This window comes from Lineus longissimus, chromosome 4 (assembly GCF_910592395.1).
Source record: "Lineus longissimus chromosome 4, tnLinLong1.2, whole genome shotgun sequence".
NCBI classification, from domain to species: domain Eukaryota; kingdom Metazoa; phylum Nemertea; class Pilidiophora; order Heteronemertea; family Lineidae; genus Lineus; species Lineus longissimus.
This window is the reverse complement of record NC_088311.1, coordinates 6225989-6241785: the sequence shown is the minus strand read 5'-3', so window position 1 is coordinate 6241785 and position 15797 is coordinate 6225989. Positions and strand designations below refer to the sequence as shown.

At 41.6% G+C, this 15797-nt stretch overlaps 4 protein-coding genes across 6 annotated transcripts in view; 2 read left to right on the top strand and 2 right to left on the bottom strand.

The window, feature by feature from the left end:
- LOC135485863 (GTP-binding protein Di-Ras2-like) overlaps positions 1-4568 on the top strand; it is a 45738-nt gene extending 41170 nt beyond the window's left edge. For both annotated transcript variants that reach the window (XM_064768197.1, XM_064768198.1), the window contains exon 2: positions 488-4568. In XM_064768197.1, the coding sequence (XP_064624267.1) occupies positions 488-1117 (630 nt within the window). In that variant the 3' untranslated portion in view covers positions 1118-4568. The remainder of the gene's footprint in view (positions 1-487) is intronic.
- LOC135485861 (zinc-regulated GTPase metalloprotein activator 1-like) overlaps positions 1-15797 on the top strand; it is a 109997-nt gene that overhangs the window by 27513 nt on the left and 66687 nt on the right. The gene's annotated exons all lie outside the window — the stretch shown is intronic.
- Positions 7333-11449, bottom strand: LOC135485862 (RNA/RNP complex-1-interacting phosphatase homolog). Its single transcript, XM_064768196.1, has 8 exons — positions 11170-11449; positions 10785-10898; positions 10052-10151; positions 9527-9609; positions 9365-9405; positions 8830-8937; positions 8501-8573; positions 7333-8035 (listed from the first exon to the last, which is right to left on the bottom strand). Exons 1-8 carry the CDS (start codon positions 11265-11267, stop codon positions 7903-7905), a joined length of 750 nt encoding a protein of 249 aa, XP_064624266.1. The 5' UTR covers positions 11268-11449; the 3' UTR covers positions 7333-7902.
- On the bottom strand, positions 11997-15697 carry LOC135485864 (calmodulin-like). Of its 2 annotated transcripts, none has more exons than XM_064768200.1 (5): positions 15544-15697; positions 13842-13881; positions 13444-13587; positions 12880-13122; positions 11997-12597 (listed from the first exon to the last, which is right to left on the bottom strand). In XM_064768200.1, the coding sequence occupies exons 1-5, from the start codon at positions 15553-15555 to the stop codon at positions 12563-12565; spliced, it is 474 nt and encodes a 157-aa protein (XP_064624270.1). In that variant the 5' UTR covers positions 15556-15697; the 3' UTR covers positions 11997-12562. The 2 variants fall into 2 exon arrangements, with proteins under 2 accessions (XP_064624270.1, XP_064624269.1); XM_064768199.1 differs by lacking the exon at positions 15544-15697 and adding an exon at positions 14619-14905.

The following is a 15797-nucleotide window of genomic DNA, read 5'->3' as shown; positions in this document are numbered from 1 at the left end:
GCTTAGGCTTTCCACGACAATCAATTGGCGTATGCCGCCATATCAAATTTATGAAGGAATAATTATGGTAACGATGATAGAGAAATGACTAATAGAAATTGTTGAAAATGGGCTACATAAATAGGAATCTCCTATGACGATGATAATGAAGAAAGATATATGTTTCAGGAAGGCAATGCAGGTACAGTTAGTAATATAAACTGCCAAACGTTTGCGGGTGTTTTATTTTCACTGATTTTGCGAATGCAACTACATGTATAGTCGATTCGCAAACAAAAATCGCCAAAATGTACTTTGATTGAAGAAATACATTTTCGTAATACGCTGCCAATCAAAAAAGGTGATTTTTTTCCAGGAATGTTCGCAAATTGCCAAAAGAATAGGTTGGAACTTCAATAACTTTAGCAATCAATGCTTAATAACAACAAAGTTCTATCTTTGCCTTCACTTGATATTAATGAACTTGGTATTGTTCTTCTCGTTTCAGATCCAGAAGGACCGGTCGATCAGGTTGCGAGTGATGCCGGAACAGAGTAATGATTACAGGGTGGTCGTGTTTGGAGCAGGAGGCGTCGGAAAAAGTTCGCTTGTACTGCGTTTTGTGCGCGGCACTTTTCGGGAGAGTTATATTCCAACGATAGAGGACACCTACCGGCAGGTCATCAGTTGCAACAAGCAAGTTTGTACGTTACAAATCACGGACACAACAGGGAGTCATCAGTTTCCAGCAATGCAACGACTATCTATCTCGAAAGGGCATGCGTTCATATTGGTGTTTTCCATCACCAGCCGGCAGTCCTTGGAGGAGCTTAAACCTATATACAATGAGGTTTTAGAAATCAAAGGCGACGTTGACGGTATTCCGATTATGTTAGTTGGCAATAAATGTGATGAAAATGCGCGGGAAGTTACAGAGCGCGAGGGGAATGAGTTAGCTAAAAAGTGGTCATGTGCTTTTCTTGAGACCTCTGCCAAGACGAATCATAATGTTAAAGAACTCTTCCAGGAGCTTTTGCAGCTCGAAAAGCGGCGGACAATGAGTTTACAGCTCGAAACAAAAAAGTCAAAAGCACAGAAGCGGAAGGAGAAGTTAAAGGGAAAGTGCGTGGTAATGTGATTTTCATATGACGTGTAATTAAAGTGGTTTATTCTTAAGGTAACGAGATGGGAAAAGTCATACGGTGTGTTTTGGATACTGATATGCAAAGATGTCTTCAGTGTCCATGATGGTGGATGACAGCTGGCAACAGTCCAGATGGATCCTAAATGGAAGTTAGAGGATACTTGTTTGGTTGTTAGAATCCTAGAGGAAATCGATCATGTGTCGGAAGGAAATACTGTTGGATTCACAACTCACTTTGTTCGAAAGGTGAAGGATGAAGGATTACAAGGAATAAAACAGGGAATAATGTGATTTGATGATTGGACTGCGTCATCTGTTGTTTGATGGCATCGTCGATGGCAACGCCTGTTGTTGGATGGTGTTGTTGGCGGCAACGCCGGTTGTTGGATGGAGTTGTTGACGGCAACGTCTGTTGTTGGAAGGAGTTGTTGATGGCGATATCTGCTGTTGGACGGAGTTCTTGATGGCAACGTCTCCTGTTGGAAGGAGTTGTCGATGACAATGTCTGCTGCTGGATTGTAGCCCTACTGTTTGATAGAACTAACATGTTATGGAAATATACTGTTTGGCCAATGGCATGGTTGCCATTCTGCAACTGTTACGCTAAGTTACTCAATTTTGGGTAGGGTAGTTAAGATGATATCTACGGTATATTGTTTCATATATGAGAGTGAATTTAAGTCACATTTTTTAATGTCACAGTATTTATTGAAGAAGGAAATCCCGAATAGGCGAATTGTTGAGCAAGCAGCGAACTGTTGAGCGTCCTCAGTGGTCGTGGTATTTGTAATGCATCTGCAGTGGGAATTTGCACGGCAAACTGTTTCTGCAATTCCTCAAGTGTTGCCAAAAATTGCCTATTTTGGATTTTCCCATAGGTCACTTTTTAATGGCGTTATTTAGGGAGAACCCGATTCAAAGCAAATGTGCTTTTGTTTTGCTGTTGATGTTAATTAGCTTCTTTACATATTATATACAGAACAGTTATTAGTGTGCTGAAACGCATCTTGGGCAGGGTATACATAGAGTTCACTTTGTCACTTCTAATGTGTCACGTTAAGAACAAACAAGCCATTTTCGAAGAGCTACATACGATTCACAATGTTAATTCGCAGGCTCTTGTCCTATCATGTCATGTTTTAAGGCGATAAAAGAACATGCTCATGACAAATGACATGTCACACGTGAACCATGACAAGCGGCAACGTGAATCCTATGTAAATCAGGCCTATTGCTCTCACTGCAAGATCTATCAAGAGCTTGTACTGTAAGGTACTGACATCAACTCTGGTGAAATTCCTCGTGATGGGTACTGCAGTACTGCTACTCAGTTTTGAAATGTACAAGTTTGTATATTGCGCGTGGGCAGTCGATGATTGTAATTGCTTGGATTGGCCATTTTACCAGAAATTTTCCATACTCTCAGAATCGGTGAGAACGTTTGTAAAGGAATACACTACGAGTTCATTTCTAAGGTCGAAGCTTTTTCGAATTTGCGAGACATTGGGTTTTTAGAATTTGTAAATGAAACCAAAGACAGGTTGTTGCATTTTCAAAAACATGCATGGAAATAGTGCCGTCCACATCCTTTTAAATTCCTTATCCCCATTTCCAAAGAATATCTGCTAAGGCTTATAAAGAACACAATAGAGTAACTTAAGACTTTAAAAAAAACCTGTATGGAGGTGTTATTTAATTTTCATCATCTAATGACATTGGATAATGAAAATAATATATACACTTGATTTACTGCTATCATGTAATTATTGCGCTGCATGCATGGTGCAGATACCATGTTAGGCTGGTGTTACATGGAGTTCACTTTGTCACGTGTAACTTATCACTTTCGAAAACGAACATGTCATTTTCAGAGAGAGAGTACATGTGCTTCAGGATATCTTTTCATGTCATGTCACGTGTTCCAGCCTAAGTCAATTAACGAACAAGCTTGGAGAACTTGACAGGTGACATGTGACCGTGAAAAAGCACAATGTGAATTATATGTAAACGCCAGATTTGAGATAAGATGATGTACAGATTTGGGTGAAATGTATTGATACCTCAGAATTCTGGAGTATTCTGCTTATGCGTTACAGATAACGTATTTCATTTTGTCAATTCTGGTATTGTTTATAACCGTGTGATTTTTGGTGCATTAAATGATAGATTTCCACATGTAGATAATTAAAATCTTGGATCATTCATTAGTTTTTGTATGTACACAAAAATGATCGACTTTTTACGCCCCCTTGTACACAACATTGCGCCTTGTAATTATGTACAGAGAATGGCCCTGAATTTCTAACCCCTTATCTCATCTGTGTACAAACTTAGTGTGGCTTGGTACATTGCTTGTCTGGCTTTCGGTAAAAGCATTTCTATCGTGGGAGTATCATAAATAAGTAATGCCTTGTGGCGGGGAGAACGGAATTCATTGTACTCAGTTTGCTTGTTGTGTAATATCCCAGCCTGAGTGTAGACATAGTTGTCACTGGCCACAGAGAAGTTTACATCAATTGATCACTGAATCATTAAAATAGCCAAGTATACTAGAACTTAAATGTTTGTTTCGAAGGCCAAAAGATAACTTAGTAAGCGAATTCAAATGAAAGTGATCAAAATTAACTGAATTATAACATAAGGCAGATTTCGTAACAAGTCAGCAGGCCTAATTTTCTTGAATTGTATATACCCAATTCGCTCTATCTGTACTCTTTGCTGGGACTCGTTGTCCTGGTTTTGTTGTGAAGGACACTCTGTGCATCGCTAAAAATAATGATGATGGAGACATTATTCAGCCAAGAGTATATGCACGACTACCAATACCAAAAGTAGTGCTGCCATCTTTATAGTGTCTATGTGGTGAATTGAAATACACTAACCGAGCAATTCTATTAAGTCTGTTACGGGGTGTGTTACTGTCGTTATTTACCAATCTCTTTTTGTAAAAGCCCTGCTTGTTTTAAATCAGTAATGATTTCTGCATACATGTAGCTGACATGTCAATGATGGACTTAATTGGTCTTTGAGGGAGAATGCCTCTGAAGAGCAGCTCGTGCTATCTTGTAAAGTAATCAATTCGAGGTATTTGTACACTGTAGTAGAGGCTATAATTGTACCGAAGCTATAATTGTACCACTTTACATGTATAATTACTGTTGCCTTCTGTTTTTTTGGGCTGTTTTTACAAGGACCATTGCTGCACTTCGTGGTGGGGTGTCCCAAATTTGTTAATACGATCCTCTTGAATACTCTTAATTCACGCATGACTACATGATTGTCTTACTCCTGCATTTATACAGATTAGCACCCATTTTGATAAGCAATACTCCCAATTATGTAGTGTCTTTCGCACCAGCCTGTGCGTTGGTCATATGGATGGGTCTCAGACACGGGAAGTTTACTGTATATTATCATCATATTGAATAAATATTCTAAAACTGAACGATTTGGGTTGAATTCTTGTTCATTCTTGTCATCCATTATATACATCGTTCATTGAAGGACAGAATTGAAATACATATCGATCTCTCCCAATGGCCGAGAAGGCTCTTCCCACTATTACTACTCGACGAGGTAGAATTCCGCACTGGAAGGATGGCGTACGGGGTGCGCTTGACCCATGACCGATTAATCGTGCTCATTGTCCCCCTGACATGCTGGAGACAAACCGGTTTCGCTGGTTGACCTATATGTACAGTAACCACAATAACATTCCAAAACAGCATGAATGATCACCAGTTGATCTTCATATATATTCAAATTTTGATATCGGGGAACGGGTCATTTAAATTCTGTCGATTGTTGAATATTGACATCGGACAGTGTATATATCGCATATCTAATCAATAGGGTGATATATTTCACTGTGATAAGTGACTGTGGCACAGCCATAAGTAACCAATCAAACCTTGCGTGGGTCAGTGTATCAGATGGTTCCTATGATCTTGTCGGCAAACATAACAACCAACGAAGATTAAACATTCACATGATATTTCGCTCTTGGCGGTGATACATCAAGTACATTTTCTGTCCGACTCATCTTGACATTGAGGTAAAAACGGTACGTATTCTCCTCTTTCCTAGAGAGCAGCCGTATCCTAACTTTGTTTTTGAAATGTAATGCAGGACGGTGCATATCGCCCGTGAACTTTCAATTCTTTTTACGCTACGTTGTCCAATTGCAAAGACCCTGAGAGATATCCCGCGTGAAGTGCTGTCAAAGTGCAATGTGACTGGGAAAGGCTTTAACGATAGGACCTTTGGACAGAGTTGGTCGTCGTCACAACTTTTGTACACGTGAAAACGCTGACGCAAAATCGGTCATATCCGTTATATATATCAAATCAAATTTTGTCGAAAGGCAGTCGCCGGGCGAAGGACGGAACTTGACTTTGACCTCGCCTGTTCCCATTCATGTGTGTGTCACCTTCATTGATGTATGAGCAACGGAAAACTATTGCATCGACACAGTATAACAATCTTTTACAAATCTATCTACACCAACGATTTTGTCTGACTCATTTCTCTCTGATCTTCGAGACACTTCTCCTTTAACCATAGGCTTTTTTCTCTTTCCAGCAATATGTCTGAGAGGAAGGCGGTCATTAAGAATGCTGACATGTCCGAGGACATGCAGCAGGACGCCATCGATTGCGCAACTCAGGCCCTCGAGAAATTCAACATCGAAAAAGACATCGCTGCCTACATAAAGAAGGAGTTCGACAAGAAGTACAACCCCACGTGGCATTGCATTGTGGGTAGGAATTTCGGAAGTTACGTCACACACGAGACGAAACACTTTATCTATTTCTACTTGGGACAAGTCGCAATCTTGCTCTTCAAATCTGGATAGACGCAGTATATAAAGAAACATTATTATTACGAACTTTTAACATCAATTGTGTAAACGATAATGCTTACGTCATGACTCAGAAAAAGCCAAGGACGCCAACTAAGGAGTCGCTAAAGACTCCTCCGTCGCGACTAAACATTTTGCGCAATTTTAAACTGAACGCTGCAGATTATAATTATGTTATCTTTTCAACAAAGATTTTTTATATATTTACAAACGTTACTATCTATTTTTTTAAATAAAATAATCAGATGAGTGAATAAACGATGTTTTTGTAGCAATGTCTTTTATTTCTATCTTTATTCATTTACAGTTAATCGCCGTGCAAACAGGCGTGCTGCAAAAATGCTCGTTTGCGCTGGTCATTGCGGGGACGTGCATGCGCCCAAAAGCGATGATTGCAGCGGAATAACCGATGTTTTTACCCACATATACGAGCTTTCTGTCACACACAGCAGCAACTATATTCGCAGGTCGCTTGTATTTAAATTCCTCAATTACGCGGCGCTTTAGTTACATACAAGTATCATTTGATTGGCGATGCCCCCCGCCCCTCCCCCCTCCCCCGCCTATGGCTTGGTTGGTCTTCAGTGTAATTTGCTGAGGATTTTATTTGAATTGAGGTGTCCTAAGAAGAGCATGAAACATTTCTGTTACCATAGGCAGCATTCTTGTTCAAAACCGCGTTAGCTTAAACGGCGCCGATAAGTCTTAACATGAACATTTTTGATGGGTTTAACTGAAAGTGATAACGTCCTTAAGGTTACTTAACGTAACCGTTAGGGATAACGTGACGTTTGTGCTTTTGAACAACCGATCCCTGATGTTTTTGTGTGTGCGTTTCTATACGCGCACACTGACGTTAACAACCCTTTTAACATTAAAAAATCGCACCAGCTAGTTCATTAAATGAAGACTCTAGGCAAGAGCCTGACAGATGATATCACTTAATAGAGGTCTGTCCCATCTGACAGTATATCAAAATCAGGCTTGTATAGGAAGTGCTGAATTAAACACGATCCTTTATTTTGCCTTCAGTTGCCTTCAGTTGCCAGAATGCCGAGAATGTTTAGGACAGTAAGACACCGCGGTGCCATATATAGGCTCCCTTTCAATAGGGAGTTCCGTATGCAAGCGGAATGAAGAGGGAACTCAGTCAGTATCTGGCTGGTTTTTGGTTTAACGTGAACATGTGAGGCCTTGATTGAAATTTACGTAATCATCTTGGCCAAGATACCACGGAAATCAACATATAACGAAATTGACCCTTGTGTTAGTGGAGTAAATTGTCACTATATCGAGGCATATATTCAGGGTACACGACGTGTAAGTGACTAAAACGAAAACTACTAAAAAAGCTTTAGTTTGTATTCAAAATGACACATTGTAATTGTTGTATTGTACATTCGAGAAACAATAGCAAACTATGCATCAGCTTATGAGCAAGACCATACATGGAATCTCATATAAAAGTTTGAAACAAACGACATATATGAAATTCGGCACACCGCCGAGTGTACACTTTCTTTAAAATAAAATTTTGATATGATTAAAAAACATGGAAAAGTATGATTTAAGAAAACGTGGAAAAATGTTCGTGCAATTTCCAGGCAAGTTCGATTTGCATCACTATGGTCTAAATGAAATAGATAACTGGAGCTAGAAATACGACTTTTCAACAGGAGAACACGGAGAACTGGCCCCCGACATTATGCGAGGTATCGTACATGTATATTATATCTTCTTGTATGTCGTCGTCACCAATCGTCAACCGAAAGGAATTTGTCCAATGCGGGTGAAGGCAAGTTGGCCCCTGATCTCTTAACACATACGTCACCAAACCTCAATGCCCTAGCAGAAAATATCAGACGCACCCCCGTCTGCACAGTGGACTAACACATACAGTTCTGACTTGTCTACTGTACTAATAGCGGTAATCATCCTCAGTAAATCCGTCTCGTCTCCTCTCGTCACAATCTTGTTTGTTTAGGGATGCACTTGCCATTCCGTGAAGGACATTTTCGTCTTCATCGCCATTGCTTTTTGATTTTCTGCCGCTGAATAAATACAAGATAAATCAAAGCTGCTGTGAAATGAGAACGGTAAATGGACAATACCGAAATTGAAAACTAAGAGCCCGATGCAAATGCATAATTTGAAACGGGTAAGAATGGTGACTTCGTGATGAAAAGTTGGATTCATGTGCTGACAGTCAGGTTCTAAGACTGTTAAATGATTAAACACGTATGAAGTAGCGGTCGCCAGTCGGCTGCTGGGTTTCTTCATCCGAGTTTGACTCTCAGTGTTCGTATCAAGCAATGGCATGGACAGTGTGACGTACATGAAGTGTCTAGATCTGCTCCACATAAGTTTTTTTTTAAATATATAATGTGTGTTCTGGCCATGCACGCTTTCCCTCGGTGATCAAGAACTGTCCTCTAGGTTGTCCCTCGGAACTGTCTTCGTGGTTGTGCTCTGGCGTTTGATCAGATGATGAACCACATCTGGTTATAATTACTTACACAGGTTCAAAGGACATCAGCGCATCAATGTAAGACTGCTCATCAATGGGATGCCCTCTCGCCGTTTTGAAGTCTGCAAAGAGAGGTGATAAATCTTCAATGCCCAAGAACCGTTTGCGTGTCCAAGAAAAGGTCGGTAGACTTTTCACTCCACACCGGGGATTATAACCACTCAGAACAAATGAATATGACAACAAGGAGTAGAAATTTACTGGAAATTTCCGAACAAGCACACTTCATGGTGATATTTCTAAGGCTATTAAACAGAGAGCTACGATCTTTGTGGGGAGTTGTCAGTGGGGCATGGGTAATGTTGTCATCTTCCTTACCTTCAATTGCCTTTGATGGTTCCACATTCTGTTTTTCCATAAGATATCTACATATGAGATAGCCGGGGCGGTTGGTGCTGGTTGTGCCATGGACGCCTATCAACTTATCTGAAAACAATTCCCAAGTCTCTATCAAAAATATCATCATCCCAAGCACATATAGGAGCGAACAGACGGTGTGGCCGTGAGCAAAAAATCACTGTATACACAGAAATTATGAAGCGTTTGATAGATTCATGGTTCAAACACACGGTTGTTCTTGCTATTTGAGGCGTCTCCGAGAGCGTGCACGCATGGCAGGGGAAACTTTGCAAACCTCCTCAGGCTTCTGTTGAAAAAGCTTACTAATGGGTCCACAAAGCCACGATGATTATAAAACATTGGCTTCGATTCAATGTTTACGAGCGACACTACCCTCCCACGCAGTGGTTGAAAGAGATGTTATAGATGAATCTGATATCTGATGAGGCTTTAGCAGTGAATATGCGACACAATAAGCGAAATCGTAGTAATTGTGCTTAATAATGGTACTTACTGTATTTCCTGCAGAGGAATCGATCCACTGTCATTCGAAAGCTAAAACGGACATAAAAACACATTTGTTAGAATTAGATAAAACAACACCCTAATGAAAATAAGTGCATTACCAAAGAAAAATGGACCAGCATCACAAATCTTAATTTCGTGTGTAACTTGCCTCTGTACTTCCTCCTCTGATGGAACGACTCCGTGGCCCTCCAGTTTCATCTTCTCATATTCTACTCCCTTGCTTGTGAATTCCTGTTAAGGATAAAATACAAACCACTTTTTTTGGAAAAAGTTAGAGTAAGGTCTTATAGGTTCTGCAGGTCGGTATTGCCAGCGTTCGCGTTTACTCATAAATGCTGATATAGTGTCGGTTTACCTTAAAAAATCAAACTTCTAGTCTCGCCATTAGTAACGGTTGCCAAGTGATACTTTCACCGTGTACTAGCGTACATTTGATCTCCTCCGGTTTAGGAGGCAAACGAAGCGCGTCTCATTGGTAGGTTGTTAAAAAATATGCGCTGACCGTTGAGAGGAAATGAGGAAACAATTACACAGAGACAAAATACCAGGTAATACCTTCATCCACAGTGAAATACTGATAAATGTAACTTCTGTATTGAATCCAAGGGAAACTGGCAGATTATGACTGAAATAATATCCTCTGTAGAAGCTATATAGACACTGTTCTACTCACCGTGGGCTGATAATACCTTTTGGTATTGGTCATGTCTATGACGAGACCTAAATCATACCCTTTATCAGCGGCCATCCTCAGCAGGTCAGATGGGGTGAATCTGAAGAAAAGCGACACGAATTGATCAAACTATACCTAGGGGAAAGCGACAAGAATTCATCAAATTAAACTAAGTGCTCACATTCATCCAGAGTTTCAAATTAAAACTACATGTATCATGATAGGCTGCAGGAAATGGCCACGTCTTAAATCTGGACCGTGAAGCTAATATGGTTTTGATGATGATGATGAATAACAATTTAGGCCGGGTCTATTTGGCAAGCCGCTCGCCGAACAGGCATCTGTTATTGTCCTGTTTGGAGAGCCGCTTGCAAAACAGCACTAAAAAGCCACCCTGTTCGGCCAGCCGGGCTTGCCAAACAGGTAAAAAATCTACCATGTTTGTCGAGCTGGAGACTTTACTTTAATATTAATGAGTTCGGCTCTCCATTCAGGACAAGAAAAAGTCGCTGTTTGGTAAGCCGGTGTAAAAGTAAAAAGTGTCCCCCCTGGAAAAAGTGTCCGGCCCTATTGTATTCTGCAATATGGTTCTATAGAGACACTGACAGTCAATAGCTCAGAGATTGAAGGGCATAATAGAATCCTTTGTTCCCGGACATTTTATCCTAGGACATTTTAAACTTCTACACCGGGCTTGCCAAGTAGTCACTTCCAAAAAATTGATAATGCAAACCTTTGGTCTTCTGGCACATTATTTTCTCGGTTGATGTCATCCTTAAGGGGAGTTTTGAAAATGATAAATTGGGATCCCTCCATCCTTTCGCCCAGTTTCTTGTAGTCGAACCACCTGAAAAGTGCAATCGCTTTGATGGAGAATGTGCAATCCGCTTTCTTCAAAACTTAACCGTGGTTTATCGAGAAGCCTGACTCCATGAAAATAGCCTTTCTCTTCGAAACCAAAACTACAGGCTATCGATAGTGATGGAAGTTGCAACTATAAATCTGATAATGTTTGAAACAGTGTCATCGCCGCAGCCGATTGTTCTGTGATAATGTTGCTTATTAGCCGGCAAGAGTCACTTAATTATAAAAAACAACACCATATATTATTGACTTACTTTGCTGGCACAGGGCCTGGTCCTCTTCGTTGGTCGCCGCGCCAGTTTCCTCCAATGCCACCTCTTCCACGCCTACCCCTTCCACGATAGTTACTCATCCCGAATTAAAACAAAGGAACCGGGATAACGGACGGAAACTATCAATTTCGACCAAAACTGGCAAGTTGGAAATACAGGAATCAACGTAAAGGACGACGCCTTACCTCGTCTGTGGCTGACAACCCGACTTCCAATGTCTGATCTGAGCTCAAAGGCGCAATACAGCGATTTATATCGTGCACGGCTAGACGCGAACCACTTCTTTGAAATTCTCGGGTTTCCCCGGCCGATACTTTCGGTTTCATGACAGATATATCTGTTGACCGATTGCCAACTGGCAATCATCTGGTGAGTTCACATTGTGCGAGTATTTTTAAAAACCTAACGATAGTGAAATAGTGTAGACAGTTACATGTATACTATAGTATTTAGGTAGGCCTATACTTTTCATACTATATCATTGACAGCACACTAACACAGAATCGTACTTGATTGGTTTCATGATGATATATACTGTGTGCTGCAGCCTCAGTACCGCAGGTGCAATCTGTCCTCGAGTTTTTCCAGTATGTGTTCGCTGAATTGCGAATCTTGGGAAATTCCAGTCTAGTATCATCGAAACTGGGTCCTCCATTCCGAGGCAGCATAGGCAGTGCAGACGGCGTAGGCAGCGTAAGCAGGCCTAACTATCAAATAATTGTCGACAGATCGAGACTCCGATTTTTTTACTTCCACCAAAAGGAGCGCCGCCAGGAATAGATAGGAATAGATGAAAGAATCGACAAACATCAGTCTACAGAGGTTTTCTTTCTTCAATTGTGAAATGCATACATTATGAACAAGCAACACTTTCCAGTCAGATTCCGGGCGCAGTCCGGTCGGGTGCATACGTATTCGCATTGACGACATTTTGATTTTGTCTCATTAATGGTATTTTCTTTCAAACGCGTCTCAATGAATATCCCTGTCGCCCTGTCAATTGCAACAAGGTAAACTAGAGGCAACAGTAAAGGCAACCCACGAGTATTGTCGACTATTCTAATGGTCAGTAAGCCCACGAAAATACACGGAGGGGAGAGCGGTATAGCCTATTGAATTTCACTCAATATCCGAGAAAACATTGCTGCAGTGTTTCCCTCGATCTTACAAATGTCAAACCTCCGAGGATCAACGTCTAAATAACACTCCTAGGTTGGCACTCGCGTTCCATATCGTCGAACTTTAAAAAGCCATACGAATCTGGCAACAAAGACTGATATCAATTTTCGAGTAAAACGAGTTTTGTAATCCTCAGTATTTCTAGTATGAGCATTGGAGTTGACACCTCCGATCCCGAGTGCAGGTTTCCACAACACTATTTTAACTTTCCCGTCATCATACTGACAAATTCTGAAATGGAAAAAAATCGTTCATATTTATAGTACTGGTCACGCACGCCGCGTTACAACGTTCTCTTATTAACCATGCGTTGAAAGAAACTCGGGTGCATGCCTTGGACCAAGGACATCACTTCGCTCTATCAGTATTAATCCTCGATCGACTTTTCCGGTCTCATCGGCTTCATCTCTGTCAACTCACCACTTGAACACATCTTTTCCCCGAGATTCATTATGACATGCCCGAACCCCCTTCACCCACCAACGCAGCCACTCGCAACCAGAGGCAACACACCTTGATAATCAATCTGGCCGTCACCATCCAGATCGGCCTCCCTGATCATATCAGTCACCTCCTCGTCACTCATCTTCTCCCCGAGGTTCAGCATAACATGCCGGAGCTCCGCCGCGCTGATACTTCCGTCCCCGTCCTCATCGAACACCTTGAAGGCTTCCTTGAGTTCCTCGTCAGAATCCGTATCCTTCATCTTACGGGCCATCATGTCCAGGAACTCGGAAAAGTCTATAGTACCACTACCTAAAAGTATGATCAAGATACAGAATCATTTGATGGAGCTGGTAGTCAGCAATCTTGACCTACAACAAGGTCTTTACATCGCTGCCCCATTACTCTCTGGGAAGGATGTGACGGCATAAACCACAGAATGGCTAGTAGCTGGTGCTCCTGGCTACCTCTTTTAATTACGGCCAACGGTTGTGTAAGCCCATGAAGGTGATGCCTCGGTAGATTGAAGCTACAGTCTTCAACCAAATCGCTACCAATTGGAGCTACAAGTTATCATCCGAGGATCCGCATCAGACGATCTTTAGTGATCATGATGAACCACATGGTACTCACTGTCAGCATCGACGTCATTTATCATCTGACGCAGGTCCTTATCAGTAGGGTTCTGTCCAAGTGACCGAATCACTATACCAAGCTCTCCCACAGATATTTGTCCATCGCCGTTCTTGTCGAAGAGAGCAAAAGCTTCTCTGAACTCTGAAGGAGATGGAGGAAATCAGGATAATCCACTAGATGTCGTCAACATGACAAGTAGGTAACTGTAGGGATGTCGGGGGCAATCCTTTCTTATGACGGGGGAGAATATACTGGTGTTCTTGCCATTACATTGACCAGCCTGAATACAATGTATAAATGATCACAGTTTGTTACCAGAGGACAGTCGAACTACACTTAAGTTAATGATAACGTTTACTAGTAAACGGACTTCGTGAATATTTGGCCTAGCATACCTGCAACCTGATCTTCTGTAAGTGAATCTCTATTACCATTCTAAAAGACAAAAGAAGTATAGAATGGTTAAAACACCAAGACGCCAGATTGTTTATACGTGGGTCTTTTGAATGAAACTTGTGGCTCAAAACTAAGACAGTACATACATCTGATTTGCTCGAATCGAGCAGATACTCGCAATTAGTCCATCGACGCACATCTACGCCTCAGTGATAACAGGAACTTATCATGAGGATCAGCACTATAAAGGATCGGATGGATGCCCTAAGGATGGCAGCATTGGACCTGGGACGGAGAGCATTTGAAAGGATCCCCTGGGGCGGACAGCTTTGGACAGGATGGGAGAGATAGCATTGGAACGGATGTCCTTGGCTAGCAAGGATAGCATTGGAAAGGATGACCTGGGGCGGACAGCGTTAAAAATGATGGAACAGAGAGCATTTGAACGGATGTCCTGGGAGAGACAGCATTTGAAAGGATGCCCCGGGTCGGACAGCTTTGGAAAGGATGCCCTGTGACAGACAGCATTGGAACGGATGCCCTGGGTGAACAGTTTGAAAGCCGAAGATGCCCTGAGGGGGACGCGTTGAAAAGGATTCCCTGGGGCGGACAGCATTGGCAGGGATGCCCTGGGGCGGACAGCATTGGAAAGGATGCCCTCGGGCGGACGTGGAATGGCCCTGCCTTGAGGCAGAAAAGGTGTTGGATAGCAGAACAAGTCCCTCACACCCAGTTGTCAAACGGGGGGTGGAGGGGCCACAGACCTACAGACCTACCTCCTCACTATATTCGGTGGTATCATTGCTACAGAAAAAGAACAATTCTGTCAAAAGGCACATTTTTTTTCAAAGAAGGATCTCCATGTTTACAGCAATATCAGCATCCTATTGGAAGGAAATACATCTCTACAGGTGGCCGTGGGTCTCACAAGCGTCTCAATGTAGCTATTATTGTTAAGCCACTGGCAATAACACTGAGTTTATCGATTTTCTACCAACATATGCCAAAGCGAATTCAACTTATTGAGTCATTTAAATTCATGGCTATATTGGTTATTTTATATGGATAGTCATTGATATTGTATCAGCTGCTGGCCAGAACGCATGCTTTGTTCAATGGAGGATGTAATTTGTTAACATTATTACAGGATTGAAAAAACAACAACATTTATTACATGTACATGTATGTATTACAGTATACGGACGTTCTACATGTACGGGTCCGTGGGATAAAACGGGTATCAATTATTACGGAGAACTTGATACGTGTAGGGTCTCTCATTTGCTCATTGCCTCTGCCATCTGGGTATCACAATAATATTGGACCCTGATATAACACGCTTATGAAACACTTCTACATTTCAATTGCATTGGCGTTTAAAATAAAATTTGCCCTGATGACCATTTGACAAGACCATACAGAACAATGGGATTTTAGGTCCAGGCACGAGCGGAGGGAGCGTTTATTGGACAATGTCTTAATCCTTATAGCTGGGAGGTAGGGACAAAATAGCGCAACGTGAGAATTTTACACTACATGCGAGGTCTTTTTCAATACATGAACGAGTAACATCCATTATAAAATGAATGTACTAAGATCTTATAGTCTGATCTGACCTCTCCTTTTGTACCAATTTGCGACAATAGTTGTGCGCAGGCTGTCACCCACAGACAGTCTCGTACTGCATGTGTATTTACTTACCGGTTCCATCATTCTAAGCAAGACAACTGGACCCAAAACGACAGATTGACTTTTAAAACTGTACAGACTGCAGCAGGCAGGCGTCTTATGGAGTCATAAACATTTAAGGCACGTTACAACTGAATCAGTCTCTTTGTATCCATATAATAAAATAACCCAGATACTCATCATTGTCGAGATAAGTTGAAAAGATGAGAACATCATCGCAGTTAAACGCCATGCTCTGCTTTGTGTTAGTTTCAAAAGGAGAGGTC